General features: G+C 44.1%; 1 protein-coding gene across 1 annotated transcript in view; it reads right to left on the minus strand.

Moving 5' to 3' along the window:
- Positions 1-16,181, minus strand: part of LOC310781643 (bromodomain adjacent to zinc finger domain protein 2B-like) — a 42,383-nt gene extending 26,202 nt beyond the window's left edge. The window contains exons 1-11 of the mRNA XM_083642242.1: positions 16,093-16,181; positions 11,870-12,058; positions 10,407-10,582; positions 9,398-9,505; positions 9,033-9,242; positions 7,791-8,495; positions 5,913-6,597; positions 4,680-4,973; positions 3,431-3,491; positions 1,045-1,153; positions 835-936 (exon numbers count right to left, since the gene is read on the minus strand). Coding sequence (XP_083498368.1) covers positions 835-936; positions 1,045-1,153; positions 3,431-3,491; positions 4,680-4,973; positions 5,913-6,597; positions 7,791-8,495; positions 9,033-9,242; positions 9,398-9,505; positions 10,407-10,582; positions 11,870-12,020 — 2,601 coding nt within the window. The 5' untranslated portion in view covers positions 12,021-12,058; positions 16,093-16,181. The remainder of the gene's footprint in view (positions 1-834; positions 937-1,044; positions 1,154-3,430; positions 3,492-4,679; positions 4,974-5,912; positions 6,598-7,790; positions 8,496-9,032; positions 9,243-9,397; positions 9,506-10,406; positions 10,583-11,869; positions 12,059-16,092) is intronic.
- Between the last annotated feature and the right edge of the window lie 406 nt (positions 16,182-16,587).

Here is a 16,587-nt window from a genome sequence, read left to right on the forward strand (position 1 = left end):
TAATCAAATTCACATATTACATAATTATATTAAGACAAAAATAAACTAAGCAAAACAATGATAAATAGCACAACACGAAACAAAGACAAAAAAATAAAATAAAAACAAAAAACAAAAAACTGCACATCAACGAGCTAGAAATGATATCAGAGGGTCCCATACCCTCTCAAAATCTTCTGCCCTTCCTCTACTGATATAAGTCAGGCGTTCTAGCGCCATACAGGCTGCCATCTCCCTCTTCCAAACTTGTATTGATGGTATTTCCATTTTTTCCAGCATAGTATTATTATTACGACTGGCCTGTTTCTGGATTGATTGGCTCATAGATTGAGTTTGATTTAGGCGTAACTGCAATCTGCCATTTGAACAGAGCTCTCGCAGCTGTACTGGGAAAAATACAACAAATGCAACAGAATATAAACGTGTGTTGTTGTTGTTGTTGTTGTTTACTTACACTGGCAGCTTACAGTATTTACAGTGTTTCATTCGTTGCATTTAATTTCAGCTCAAGAACTTGAAAAAGAAAAATGTAACAAAATGCTCTCTACTACATTGTGTGGCTGTTGCTCTTAGCCCCGCCCCCCTCACCAACACAATGTTTTCAGAACATGCACAGCAGTGGGGCAATGCAATGTCAATCAGGGAATAATTTCATCAATCGCAGATTGTAGCTGTAAAGTGGAATACATTACTACACCCTGATGATGGATTGAAACCGAAACATATGTTGCACTTAGAAGACATATTTTTGCATAGTCTATCTATGATTTCGAGCATGCTATTGAAGGCATGAATCATTGAACATGAATTAGGGACAACCCTAGAAGCATTTACCTCTTGTCCTTCTCTGGCTTCATAGAAGTCGCCAACTTTAATTTTCGTACTGAAGCTGAAGTTATCCCGCGAGATTTCAGCTATTCCATTTCTCAGTAAGTACTGTGGAGAAAACAATGTGGCTATGAAAAACACAAAGCCATGTATGTACAATCCTTCAAAGCTTTGAATGGACGTTCAGAAAGAGAATAGAACACACTGTGGATCTACCTTCATGACATCAGGATACTGGCGTAGCTTCTTCCCACATGGGGCATAGTAAGCTACCTCTCCTTGTAGACGACCGCCCACAGTCCTGATCCGGGTCTCTCTCTGCCACCTGAAGGACAGAGACGTTACAAAGATGCTGCTACAGTACATACGTCATATGTAGGAAACGACTATATTAGCCACTAGGGATGTCACAATATGTCGTCCCACAATATATCGCGATATCAAAACGTGACAATATGTATCGCTGAGATGAAATCTCATATCGCGAGAAAAAGAAGCTGAACATGGTGGCACTGATCTGCATCTGATTGCATGCTCGCTCTCCTTTTCATTGCTTTGTTTGAACAGACGAGGGACGTTACAGACACGGAGGATGAAAATGGTGAAATTACTCAAATTAGCGTGGAGGATGCCCCCTCAACTTACAAATTGATGGCAAAAAAATATTGTTAAAATATCGTATCGTATCGTTATCGTGAACCCAATATCGCGTATCGTATCGTATCGTGAACTGAGTGTATCGTAACAGCCCTATTAGCCACTCTCTTTTACAGCTGTATGCTGTATAATCATTCATTTATTTTTAATCAGTAGAATGCTTCAAAAAAAAGGTGCACAGATTCCAATGGGGTATGGATGTGTCAACGATTTCTTCTTACTTCTACACAGCCTAAGAATATTGTTCTAGTGTCAATATTCAGCGAGAAATCCCCCCCTCCCCTGTCATTCATAACTCCCAACAAACAAGGAGGTGAACTATCTAAATGACATCTTTATAGCCACGTGCTGTGTAGTGTCTGGCCTGGGTGCCCTCTGATTCCTTCAGTAGTCACACTAAATTGCCTAAATGGCCATGGGCCAAGAGGAGAGCAACCACACAGTTCCCATGAGCTCTGCTGGAGAGCGGGGCCATGGTTTAGAGAGCAGGCCTGTAGGGCTGTTCTCCTGGGCTGATGTACGGGCTTCGTCGCCTCTCTTTCCTTCTGTGAACCTTCTGATGAAAAACATCCCGGCAAGATGAAAGAGGCTGTGATCCTGAGCTGCAGCGGGTTGTGGGGAGGGAGCTGCTAATGTTGCATGTCTGTGCTGGAGCTGGATGCTATTAACCCCTCGTGTTTGAACTGCAGAGCCTCATTTCCTGCCCACTGTGGCCTGCTGGTCAAGCCTGGGTTTTGTAGGGCCCCTAAGAGTAAAGCGAGGATGTTTACTGCGGTCTAACTCCTACTCTGTTGTTGAGGAGATCACTGCACTGGAAACAGGGTCGTAAGTGCCCTGGTTGCAGCCCACTGTCATGTGGATCCTTGGAAAGTACTATTTTTATTTATTTATTTTTTACTTTATTTGTTCAGGAAAAAATATCTTGATCATGCTTTTCGAGCAATCCCTACTTCACATTAGTTTCACATCGGGAGCTACGCTACCTACACTCACACAACTTTAGTTGGTTGAAACTGAGGTGAAACGAAGTTGCAAAATGATTTGCAATTCTGCATGGTCTAAAGCCCTCTGCAACGCATTTGAAACTTGTCTGAAACTCAGCTGCAACAGTTGCAAAACTCTCAACTTTGTGAAACTAGTTTCATACAACAGCCAATCAAAACACTGATAAGTAGGCTATTAATGCACTGATGGCTCTCTTCCTATTCTCCGGGACGGCCATAATGAAAGAAAGTAGGCAGCCAGTGGCAGAAGAAAACCAGATACAACACGTCCAAATTGATATTATGTCCAGCTAGAAAATAATACAAAATAAGATACAAAGATGCAAGTTACAATGAATGAATGACACTCCCCACTTGAAACAGTAATCTACTGTAGCAAGAGAGCAAAAGGAAAAACAATATGACAGATGAAACATTACCAATCTGATCTAGCTAGCTTGTTTTACAAAACAAACTACATTTGAAACAAACTGTTGCATGGGACTTGATTCTTTTTAAATTGCTTTGTGAAAATGTTCAAGTTACATGAAAATTATGTTTCATGCAATTTGCAACCTGCAACTAGATGCCTAAAAGTTTGTCCATTTTATTCTCTTCTTTTATTCCTTTGTTTTCTTGCCAACCATTTTATGTGAAGCACTTTGAATTGCCTCTGTGTATGAAGTGTGCTATACAAATAAACTTGACTAAACTTGACTACTAATACTAACAATAATTTGACAATGGTTTGCCAAGGGTCAACACAGTGTATCTAGGTTGTTCTCCGAGTAAGGTTTGGCCACAGCTGACTTTTTAGGACAGCTTGTCTGCAGCTGTCAGTGAGCTGGTATTGTAGTTTGCCAGTTCCTTCAACATCAGCGATCATTTGCAGCAACTTCAGACATGATCACATCTTTGTCGTCACGTGACTTTTAGAATGAATGACGTGTGTAATATCTCACCCAAACTCAAGAGGCAACCGCAGCACTCGCTCATCTGTTACTCTCCTCCTCTTCCCTGATCCTAGGGAACAGGAGACATCACTTATTTTATATATAAAAGAAAAAGAAAAAAAAACTAAAACTAAAACAAATACAGCTATATTACTGATATCAAAAACATGAAAAATTCATCAAACATTAATCATGTCCTAAATAAACAATTAGCAAAATGTTTCTTTAAGATGATCAAGCAGTGTTTCCCCCTAGAAAAATGAAACGTACCCCCGACCGCAACGGTGGGGGCCCTCGCTGGCGACGCTAAACTTTTAGCTAACCTGTTTGCATCTATGTTCGCAATGGCATCCCAAGTATCATCATACTATTATGGGATGCGATGTGAACAGTTGTATTATGGGATGTGTGTTTCCCAGGCAACGACACACGTTGACACGTTTTGGAACAGCGCCGCACGCTGGCACGATGCTCCTAAAAGCAAAATTCTTATTGTTTTGAATGATCGGCATCTTCTATTACTGTCAACACTGTCAACACCAGTATTGTTGTATTGTAATAATATGCCATAAAGGTTTATTGAAATTTTGGGGAGAGCAGGGAAAAAAAAAGTATTATAATAATAATAATCTGGCCTGGCGGGGGCGTCGTTGGCCTGGCGGACCCGCCAGGCCTGTAGAATGGTAGGGGAAACACTGATCAAGGAATACAGCTGTGACACGATTGTTCTATGATTCCACAGCAACAGTGAATGGAAGAAGAAAAAGGGAAAACTTTGGGTGTTCAGGCTCCGTTAGTAACGTAATCTGCTCCATGACTCAGCCAGTATCACATGTATTCATGCCTGTGTTTTCATAAAGCAAAGGGCCGCTGGAGAGATCATCAAAACAATGATGCAACCGTGCACTCGCAGAAAAGCTCGTGTTGAACTGCAACTACTGAGAAATGTACACCAATGTTTTCCTGCTGGAAGAATATGCGTCCCTTTTCCACAGAGAGGCTGGATAGTCTGACTAAGCACAAAGGAGGCGAGGACATAAAAGCCTGGACTGCCAACAAAACAAGAAGAAATGCCATGCTGACTTTGGGCATAATCCTGCTTTGATATCCGAGTGAGTAAGACGTTCCTGAAGCCTGAATCCCACATTAATCATGTTACGACCTTTAAGTATCTGATTCCATTGTGGCCCTGGTGTAACTGGAGATCGGAGCTGGTGGATTTCTTTTGGAAAACGGAGAGGCATGACTGCTTTGTTACCTGGTGGCGTGTCAAGCGTGAAGGATGGGGACGGCGCGCTGTGGTCGGTCAGAGCCCCCGAGCTGGTCACTGCAGCGGGGGCGGGCGGCCTCGGGGGCTTGGTGACCTGCAGGTTGAGCAGGGGGGAGCAGCTGGCTGGGAGGCTGGAGGAGGAGGAGGACGCGTGGGGAGCGAGGGGAGCGTTGCCCAGTTTGAGCGGAGTCCTCTCCGCGTCAGTATCCGTCTCCGTCTCGCCGCACTCCTTCATATCATCCTCAGAGCCATCGGAGTCGCTCTCCAGATTACTCTCAGACTCTGCGGGGGACACCAGCGTGACAGAGATGAGAAATCAACATATCCCAATTAACATTCCTCTCACAGCCAAAACACGCAGGACTGATAAGCTCTCAAAGAAACCTCCGCTTCTATCTAGAATAACATAGCGCATCAGCGCCGCTGCAATTTTCGTTATCAATAAGAATGATCTGACTACTATAATAAGGCGGCTTTGCACAATTGCTTGAGTGACATCAATGATGACATCACAATTGCTCAAGTGACATCACTGATGACATCACAATTGCTCGAGTGAGATCACTGATGACATCACTATTGCTCACAGACAGAGTGACATCACTGATGACAAGAAATCGGCTCGAGCCAGAGAAACTCCGGTGAAGCTCAACACATGAGTTGGCATGAGTTTGGTCACACCACAAGAAAGTGCGCCCATGGCACATCATCTCCAGAGTCTCCACCCTAGAAATTCACGCGCAAAGCACATTCATTTCTAGTCAATTTCTTTCTGATTTCCCCCCCATTCTCTCCCCAATTGTAATTGTAATTCCCCACTACTTCCCCGGTCGATGCTCCACCCTCTGTCGATCTGGGGAGAGCCGAAGACTAGCACCATGCTTCCTCCGACACATGCGCAGTTGCCAGCCGCTTCTTTTCACTCGATAGCGGGGAGCTTCACCGGCAGGACGTAGCACGTGGGAGGATCATGCTATTCCCACGAGTTCCCTTGTGCCCCGAACAGGTGCCCCAACCTACCAGAGGAGGCGCTAGTGCAGCGACACATACCCTTAATCCGGCCTTCCCACCCGCAGACACAGCCAATCGTGCCTGTATGGATGCCCAACCAAGCCGGAGGTAACGCGGGGGGCGCGAACCTGCTGCGACCCTCGTGTTGGTAGGCAGGGAATCTACCGCTACACTACCCGGACGTCCAATTTCTAGTCTATTTAAACCAACCTGATAGGCTACCAACAGAATCTTCATCATCAACATCATCATCGTCGTCGTCATCATCGTCATCGTCATCGTCGTCGTCGTCCCCTAAAGAGTCGTCTGAATCCTTGCTGCTAGGGATATCGGACTCTGTGGCTTTGGCCAGGTCTACTAGTCGACAGGACAGGTTGCTTTGACTGAGGCTCTTCCCCATGTGGACGGGCTTGGGACTCTTGCTCTTCCTCGATCTGTGGGCCAGGCCTGATGAGGTAGAAGCTTGCTGTGGGGCTGTGGGGCTGAACGAGGAGGTGCTCAGGTTGACGGGCATGGAGAAGGCAGGGCTGGTGGCTGCCAGCAGGGGCTGCTTGCTGCCGGGCGCCCGGCTCAGGCTGCTGCGCGGCTTAGTGATGAGAGCCAGGGGGGCCTCCTGCACCGTGCTGTGGATGACCCCGTTAGGGTGGTGCTTCAGGAACAAATTGGTGTGGTGGCTGTGTGCGTGAGGCGGGTGGTGGCTGTGTGCGTGAGGCGGGTGGTGGCTGCTCAGCATCTCCGGAGACAGCTTGGGTGGTGTCAGCGACGACGAGGAGGTGGAGGAGGCAGACTTTTTGAGACTGTTGTACATGTCCTGGCTCTTCAGACTGTTGTACATGTCCTGGCTCTTCAGTGGCAGAGGCAGAGTCTGCCTGAAGGAGTCCTGGGGGAGGAGAGGCTACAGGAAAATGTAGAAAGAATGAGAAAGAAAGAAAAGGGAAGTAATTACACAAACTGTCACTCATTTTCATAACTATGGGCTGTGAATGAAGGAAACGGAGGTGTAATGTGCAGCAATGCACTGGTATTGTGTTTAGAGAGGACAATGACTCTCTCGCCTGTCAACAGTGATAAAGGAAAAAGGCTGATGTACAAAATATTTCAAATCCCACAGCTTAGTGCCGTCGTGCGGGTTTGTGTGTTTGTGGCTTTTGTCATAAACTGTGCCAATCAAAAGCTTGTATTTAATTATATAGCGCCGTCATACGAATTAAAAACCTCTTGTTATAGATTGCCCAAACTATCCCTACCGCTCGGAATAGTGACAATAATTGAATCCTTTAAAAGAGGCAGATTTCTCTATCTTGATAACAAACATCCCCAAAGCGTTCGAGAGCTAATTGCTTGTCAGCTGTAGTGAAGTCTTCCCAATCGAGTTAAATGCAGTGGTGCAGAGGCCAGGCTCCCATGCAGGTTCATCAAAGTCCTCATGACAGTGCTGCCATGTTGGATTCTCTGTCGAGAGGGAACCCACTGACCTTTGAAAGTCTTCACGCCCCCCGAAACAATGATGACCAAGCATGAACAGCGGATATTAAAATATCCATGACCAAAATCCTATGAAAGAGCTCATACAGTACTAAAGAAGAGCATGACATATTAAACTTCCCTTGCTTTAGGAGTAATTAACATCAATTATGTTTCGTTCCATGAATGGAATGTGAGGGTGGGATTAGAGCTGCAACGATTAATCGATTAATCGATTAGTTGATCGACAGAAAATTTATCGACAACTATTTTGATAATCGATTACCGGTAATCATTTTGAGTACAATTTTAAGAGAAAAGGTCTAAATTCTCTGATTCGAGCTTCTTAAATGTGAATATTTTCTGGTTTCTTTACTCCTGTGTGACAGTAAACTGATATTATCTTTGAGTTGTGGACAAAACACACTCTCAAATGTCTTTGGGAAACACTGATCGTCATTTGCTACCATTTTCTGACATTTTATAGACCAAACAACTAATCGATTAATCGAGAAAATAATCGACAGATTAATCGATTATGAAAATAATCGTTAGTTGCAGCCCTAGGTGGGATCAAATAAAATAAAAACAATTCAACAAAAAAAGTATCCGAGATAAACTGACCTGTTTCAATTGGAAACTGTTGAACAAGGTTTCATCCAGGAGGTTTCTGCTGCTCTCCTTCACGTGCTTGAAGGTTTCATCCAGGAGGCTTCTGCTGCTCTCCTTCACGTGCTTGGGAGAGGGGCTTAGCGACTTGGCGTGACGCGAGGAGGGCTTCTGTGAGGGCGACGGTGTTGGTGGTTTGGGCGAGGACAGACACAAGGGCTTCGGGGAGGAACAGAGGGTGCGAGGCCTGGGCGAGGAGGAGGAGGAGGAGGAGGAGGAGGAGACGGTGCTATGCTTGGGCGAGGAAGAGTGAGAGATGTGCTTCGGCGAAGAGGAGGGGGCGAAGGGTTTTGGCGAGGAGGAGAAAGAGAAGGGTTTGGGCGAGGAGGAGGACCTGGGGGGGAGAGGAGAGGCCTCCCTGTGGGAGTGGCCAATCGTTGCCACAGGATTGTTGCTGCTTGCCAGACCTGTGGCCTGGATGACACTGGTGTGCTGCTCCTCTCTCGTCCGGCGGCTCTGGAACAACAGTGATGCTGCGTGATGCTGGGGCAGGCCGGCGGGGCGAGACGAGCACTGCTGGAGGTAGGAGGAGGAGGAGGAGGACACAGGAACGCTGTCGAGGTGACGCTGAGCCACAACACTGCTACTCTGCTGAGTTGTATTCATCTCAGCAGTGCGGTGTCTCTTCTTCTTGCTCTCAGGAGTGTTGTGTGTCAGCCCCTATGAGAGAAACCAGCGTGTGTCAGGGTCAGCTCTTACTGAGACACAGCCTCGCACTGGCAGCTCTGTCAGCAGGCACACACGTCCAGTTGACCTCCCACCACTAGGGCTGCTCTGTTGACATACAGTACTACGAATTGGACCAACATGCACTAAGAGAGCGCTTTTAGCCAACCTTTGCTTTCCATAAATCTTGTAAAAAGTGATCACCTTTCTAATACACTTCTTTAATAATAATGATCATCATATCCAAATAAGGATATATTAATTTAAGTCCACAAGACAGGTGGTTTGTATTGTTTTTTTGTGATGAAATTCTAATGAATATTATTATTATAATCATTATTATTCATTTATTTGTTTTTTAATCAAGTTTTTTCTGAATTTTCTCCCATTTTCTCCCCAATTGTACTTGGCCAATTCCCCCTGCTGTCCCGGGTCTCCGCGGGGTCTTTTACCTCGACACTACCCACCTCTAATAAATATGATTGAGTTGAAATGCTTCACACGGACAGCTCAAGGAAGACAGAGACATACCTTTAGTTTCCTTTTCGCCTGACTCTCCTTCTCTGAATCGGAGTCCTCACTGTCATTGCTCTGATCGTCGTCATTTTCATCGTCATCCTCCTCCTCCTCCTCCAAGTCGTCCAGATCACTGCTGCTCTCCCCGTCACTGGAGCTATCCGACGAGGATCCCGACTGGCTGCCACTCACGCTGGACGTCTCCAGGGACTTCTTGTTGGGCTTCTACACGACAATCAAGTTCCCATTTGTCAATCAAGTGAAACAGGTGGCAGGAAGATACAACAGAACAGTGACGTGTGCTTTCGTGCACCAGTATGTAGTGCAGTGAGTCATAAATGAATTTAGAATAAACACTTGAGCGCTTGGCTAATATTGACCTTCTCTTTAGTTTTCTGAATGGGCTTCTGTTGCACTTGGTCCAGGTCCTGGCTTCTCTTTTGAGACCTGCTACTGCTGCTCGTGGCTTTGGTCTTCTCCACGGTTCCCTTCGAGGGAAATGGAGGGGGGTTCCCAGCAGAGAGAGAGGAAATGCTGCCACCATTCACTGTTCCATTGAGTCCAGAAACAGCTTCTGTACATTGTTAGATAGTTGACTCATGAGGACAAAGGAATACGAGAGATGTATGCATTCAAAAAGTCAGGAAAAAGAGATGACTTTGCAAAACAACAAATGCATTTAACAGGAAAAAATCTCATTATGTTAGCGGGCCTTTTTTAATATTGTAATATATGCACATTGAAACATCCAACACATGCTTACTAGTTAATTTATGCATTTACATGTCTTGCCATTGCCTCTGGGGTCAATGATACCTTTTAGATGTTGTGCACAAGCCCAATCAAATGTAATTCTCTTTTATGAAATCATTCCTTGCAGCTGAATTGCTTGAAACCTGTACACCAGGGTGCACTGTACTCTCTCCTGCTCTCTCCTCTTCCCCCCTTCCCCTGCTCATTCCCCACCTCCTCCCCTTCCCTGTTCTCTCCTCCCCCACATTCCCCCGCTCTCCCTCCCCACCTCCTCCTGCTCTCCCTCCCCACCTCCTCCTGCTCTCCCCTCCCCCACATTCCCCCTGCTCTCCCTCCCCACCTCCTCCCTTTCCCTGCTCTCCCCTCCCCCACATTCCCATGTTCCCTCCCCACCTCCTCCCTTCCCTGTTCTCTCCTCCCCCACATTCCATCCCCCTTTTCTCCCTTTCTCTCTGTCTCTCTCTATCATAATGATTGTTCAATCTTGTTGTTATTAATACTACTGTAATTGCTACTGTTGTGTCAGCTAGATTCAGCTGGACATAATTCTCTGTGAAGTCCTCTGAGACATGCTTGTGAATTAGGGCTATGCAAATAAACTTGACTTGTACCGTTAGCAGCAGTTGAAACCTGTACACCAGGGTGTGTTGTACCTTTAGCAGCAGCTTGTCCGTTCCTGCTGGGGGTCTGTGACTGGAAGAGAGCTGGATCCAGGCTCTGGAAGGCCGGTGCAAATATAGGAGGCAGCCCGAGGAGAGGAGAGAAGAAGGCTGCTGCTCCTCTGGCATGTGCCTCAGATGCCCGCCACCAGTCTGGAGTGAGGCAGCAAGATAACAGTCAGGCATAAAGTCCTTCTAGCTATGCAACGAATCAGATCCGTCAACAACCTGTTAGTTATTAAGAGCTGCTTAAAGCTAAAAGAGTTTGTTCATCCCCATAATAGCACTAATCACTCTCTGCAAGCTGTCGTTCTGCCTTTGAACTGACATCTCAACAGATGATCGGTGCATTCTGCATTCCGCAGACTGTGATTTCCATTCATTCCTTTATTCTGAACCTGTTGAGAGTAGTTGCACAATTCAAAGCGGTGTTGATTCTGTAGGATCGCTGCAGAATCGACGCTCTTCTGCTGGACATTCCCCCATCAACACAGTTTCCCAGGAGCAGCATTCTGTCTGAAATGGCATCTGCTTTCTCATATTGAGTCATTTGCATTTAGATCATATTAAGTGTTAAAAAAAAACATCATATGATTTAAAATGCACACGATCAGCTATGTGTGCAAATGTTTCTGAAATAACGTCAGATAGACTCATAATGTCAAACTGATCAGATTCCTAGAGGCAACTAGAAATAACCGGTTCGCAGTTTTATGCCTCCGCCAACAAGTCAAGTTGCAGTCCAGACTCATATAAAATATATGAAGACTTTGAAGGAATTTAATAAAAGGTATTAAGTGTATTATTATTATTATTATTATTATTATTATATTTTTTCCAAGATTACTATATTGGCATGATTCCAGTGAATAATTTCCAGTGAGAATGAAACGTGCTGTCTTCACTCAGAGACAATTTTACATGTGAGGTCACAGTCACCTTGAACTTTGACCAACACAATCTAATCAATTCATCCACGAGTCTAATTGGACGATCGTGAGATATGGCGTTAACGAGAACGGGGCAGATGGACATACGGAAAACATAATCGTCGGGCCGGGGATGTCACCGGCGGAGGCATAAAAAGTGAAGGACACATGATGTTAAAAGGTGCAGCTGAGCCCTTTGTGTGGGCTGGCTCGGATTACAAGGACAAGATGACAACAGAAAGACACAGTCAGAAAGTATTTTGTCCTTAGTTACTATTTGCTCGTTTCAATTCAGAGTGATTAAAAAATATATATCTTGGGCAAGATTTAAATCCAAGAACACGTGAAATGATTTACTATGCAGAACTGTAGGAAAACACTGAACACTTCCACTAAGCAGACCTTCCTGGTTACCTCCATAAATAAAAAATAATAAAATAAAATAAAATAAAATAAAATAAAATAAAATAAAATAAAATAAAATAAAATAGTGCACCCTGAGCCTCCTTACCTGGAAATGTAGCAAACTGGGAGTGAGCAGCCAGGGCAGCAGACATACCCAGAGTCCCCAGGCCTCCAAACTCTGAGCGGCCTGAGCTGGCCGTGTACAGGCCAAACGCTGGGTGGCTGACTAAAGGAAAAGCAGTGGAGAGCCCCGACATGCTGAAGTGTGGATCACCTGCTGTCTGGAACAAATGGCCTGGAGAACAAAGCAGACTACTATGAAGGATGTTGACAATTCAAATAAAACAAACTGTACACACACACACAGAAGCCTGTTAAAACAGCATGGTTCGATCATTCATTTCTACAATCATCAATTCTTAATGCCACAATCAAGTCTCGTTGAGGATCTCTTACCACAGTTTAGGTTTTGATGCATTAAGAATAGAAGCTTGCAGGGTGTAGAGAGGAAGACTTGATCTGTTCAAACAAGCTTCAGCAAATAGGAGACACAGCAGCCTGGGGAGGCTATGATCATGAATGATTTAATGTCTGGTGCAGCCGCTCATGTTTGTATAATTAGAGAAATTCAGGAAACGATTACTACATAATATTACTACATCAACACTGTATGATGGATAGAATCATCAGTCCAACAACTGTCAGTATAATAAGTTCTACACTGTGAACTGTACTGTGTCAGTATAATAAGTTCTACACTGTGAACTGTACTGTGTCAGTATAATAAGTTCTACACTGTGAACTGTACTGTGTCAGTATAATAAGTTCTACACTGTGAACTGTACTGTGTCAGTATAATAAGTTCTACACTGTGAACTGTACTGTGTCAGTATAATAAGTTCTACACTGTGAACTGTACTGTGTCAGTATAATAAGTTCTACACTGTGAACTGTACTGTATCAGTATAATAAGTTCTACACTGTGAACTGTACTGTATCAGTATAATAAGTTCTACACTGTGAACTGTACTGTGTCAGTATAATAAGTTCTACACTGTGAACTGTACTGTGTCAGTATAATAAGTTCTACACTGTGAACTGTACTGTATCAGTATAATAAGTTCTACACTGTGAACTGTACTGTATCAGTATAATAAGTTCTACACTGTGAACTGTACTGTGTCAGTATAATAAGTTCTACAATGTGGATTTTTCGGCAGCAGGCATGAATCATGTTATCTTGCCCTCTTCTTCTTATACTATACTTGATAGAGCAGCGGTGACAGTTAGAGCAGGGAAGACGTATTTTTGTACCGTCGGCCAACCCGGAAGTTAGCATCGCGCTGGTTTTCCTCGTCTCAAAGTTCGTGTGATTTTTGAATGGGTTTTTGGTGAGATGTCTGAAATAATGTGGTTTACAAAAGTTGATGAAACTGGGAACTTTGTGTTCAGCAAGATAACCTTCACAAAAGAACACCGCTTTTATGATTTTTGAAGCATTTCTGAAAATCAAAAAAAAAAATGTAATCGCATTTACGCCTCGAAAGTCATCAAAGTGGTCCTCATTTGTGAAGATTATCCTGCTGAACAAACACAAAGATCCCCGTTTCATCAACTTTTATAAACCACAGAAACTTATTCCAGACATTTAACCCAAATTGCCATACAAAAATCCCATTGACTTCCCAAGTGCACGACTTCTTTCTTGGCCTACAAAAAAACACGTCATCCCTCCGGTACTCTACTGTCCTGTAATAAGACAAAGTTATGGTCTTGTCTAGACTACATTGTCAAATACAAGTCAATGCAGTTGTACAAGCTGAAGCTCTAGAGTGTAATCCACAATGAATGTATGGATGGGTGTATTTTGGAAAACAAAGGAGCCTCTGACTGCCCGGGAGGAAGGGAAAAGCTCAAGTGGAACAGAGAGTCGCTGCTGGTGCTTTTTCCCCTCTCGCCTTTGTTTTCTTCTAAAGCAGAGAGGTAGATCATATGGAAGGAAGGAGGATGATATGTGGCAACAGCTGTGGGCCGGATTCAAACCACAAAACGTCTGTGTTTACATCATGCTACAGTATAGGGCTATTGAACCCGGCCCGCCAATCAAGTCAGACCGGCCCACGGATGAGTTCTAATTATTATTATTTATTTTTTTACAATTATTGTAAACCTCATTTACTTATTACACCCGACTGGTTGTTTTTCAGATGTGATCTAGCTAAAGTGAGCTAAACCAGTCAGATCCACTATGAATGTTTTTCAGGAGATGCTGTGATGTAGCCACAAGAAAGGTGCAATATTAATGTTTTTCAGGAAATGACACTATGATGTAGCTAATCAAGAAAGATGCATTATAAATGGTTTTTCAGGAGATGTGTGCTGTAGCTACAGTAGCTAGGTTCTATACAAGTGGTTGGTTAAATATGTTTACAGTAGTTTTCCTTTCTTGCTGCACTACAATGTTACAATGCTGTGAGATGTAAACACAAAATATGCAATATTAATAGTTTTTTAATGAGATACTCTGTATTTAATACTGTGCTAGGTTCTAAACAAGAAAGAATGTTAGAGTTGTTTTCCTTTCCTGATGCACTATAAATGTTTACAATGCTGTGGTGTAGCTAAGAGAGGTCAGAATTGACCAAATTATATTTCAAATGGCTGACATGTGTTGTACAATACTTAATTTGTTTCAAATGTGTGTTTACTTTTAGGGCTTTAACACAGCTTTTGTTGCACAGAAATTAAGCACTTTTAAATGAAAATTAAGCTACTTTTACAATGTAGTGAAATACAAGTTCTGAAATTGTGGTGGCACGTTGTGTCAAGTGTACATATAATGGGATTAATAGCTCGGGGAACGGTCCGGCCCCTTAGGTTTCTCACAATGTGGCCCCCTGAACAATTGAGTTGAATAGCCCTGTGCTACACGCTTTAGGTCAGCAGCCAGTAGTGCTGTAGCTTCTGACCACACTGGTAATGGTGGTAAAGACTTGATGACGACACTGGTCGGTGTTATCCTTTACATTCAGGCTTCATATCTGCTATGCCAGTAATCATTCACAGAGGGAACTTTAAAATCAAACATCTTTCAAAAATAAACAGCTCAAGTCATTTCTCAGATGCCAGTGCAGAATCTGACTGTAAATACATCGACACGTGTTGCAGGGGGAAAAAACTTAATAATTAGATACATTTATCAATTAGATCAATTGATCTAGTCAGAGTAGTTCGTAAGCTTACAAGAATATGAAAGCTTCTGTGTCATTTAATCACTTCAAACAGGCGTTGCCAACACACTGGGCATGTTATCTTTTCCATGCTTTCCACAGGGGTTAAGAATGTGCTTACTGCTCACCACAACTCAATTTACTTGATTCTCATAACAGCAATGTGACTTCAGAGGTGCCACTGTGCTTTCGGCATTTCATTCGGTGTTCAGGCCAAAATAAATTATCTGGAAAATCTCAGTGCCTGTTTGGTTTGTGGGGGTCTGAAAATGAATAATTTATGAGAACGTCTCTAATGTGTTCTTCGTTATAACAGCTTGACAACAAAAATAATAATAATAATATTTTGGGGGGCATTTCTTATCACGAAAGCGGAAAAAAATCACAGCCGGCAGTATGTAAATGTGTGCATGTTATTTTGTGGTCAGGGGTAATCTGACAGCTTATGCATCACCGCTGCTCACTGCATAATGGCTTTGACCACAATTAGTATTCAGAGAAAACAGGAAGATGTGCGCGGCAGTGCGCACACTGTGAGGCTGACAGACACGTCACATCACACAGGCTCAACTGCAGCTAAAGGTTGGCAACAGACATCCACAAGGGCGCACACACAGCTTTCTCATTGTTGCCATTCATTTCATTCACTCAGCGGCTTTTCAATTACTACCAAAACGGTCGGAAAACACGAAACACGACGACTGGAAGAAGGTGCTTTCCGGGGGCCTTAATGGCGCACAATCATAATTACATCACGTGTGTAAAAGCTCTTAGAAAATGTGCGCAGAATAATAAAATATAACGACTTTGATGTGAATAAGGTATCGAGACAATTAGGCTAGCTCTGAGGCTAGCCTGAAGTCACATTTGATCGTGTGTCGTCATGCTGTGCAAATAACGTGGTATCAAATTAAAGAAGTAGCTTTGATGCGGGAAAAAGATTATTCAAAATAATTAAACTGTGTGTAAAGAAAGAGAAGGAAGGAGAGACGGAACGAGAGACAAAAGAAAGAGAAAGAAAGAAAGAAAGAAAGAAAGAAAGAAAGAAAGAAAGAAAGAAAGAAAGAAAGAAAGAAAGAAAGAAAGCGTTGGCACATACCACAGGTGGTGAGAGGGGAGATGGCCGTGGGGCTGGAGGCGGAGAGTCTGTGGGGCGGGGGCGGGGTGGAGCTGGCTGATGAAGAGGCCATGGGCAGGGAGGAGCTGGCTGACAAGGAGGCCATGGGCAGGGAGGACGGGGCTGACGATGGGGAGGCCATGTGCAGGGAGGACGGGGCTGACGATGGGGAGGCCATGTGCAGGGAGGACGGGGCTGACGATGGGGAGGCCATGTGCAGGGAGGACGGGGCTGACGATGGGGAGGCCAGCCGCTCTCCAGACTCCATATCTGTCAAACACAATCCAATCAACACTTACAAATGCAAGGGAAGAAAAGAGTAGAAACACACACACACACACACACACACACACACACACACAGACACACAGACACACACACACACACACACACACACACACACACACACACACACACACACACACACACACACACACACACACACACACACACACACCCACTGAGACTTGCTTTCTC

Source organism: Poromitra crassiceps (assembly GCF_964638095.1).
Source record: "Poromitra crassiceps genome assembly, chromosome: 8".
NCBI lineage: Eukaryota > Metazoa > Chordata > Actinopteri > Beryciformes > Melamphaidae > Poromitra > Poromitra crassiceps.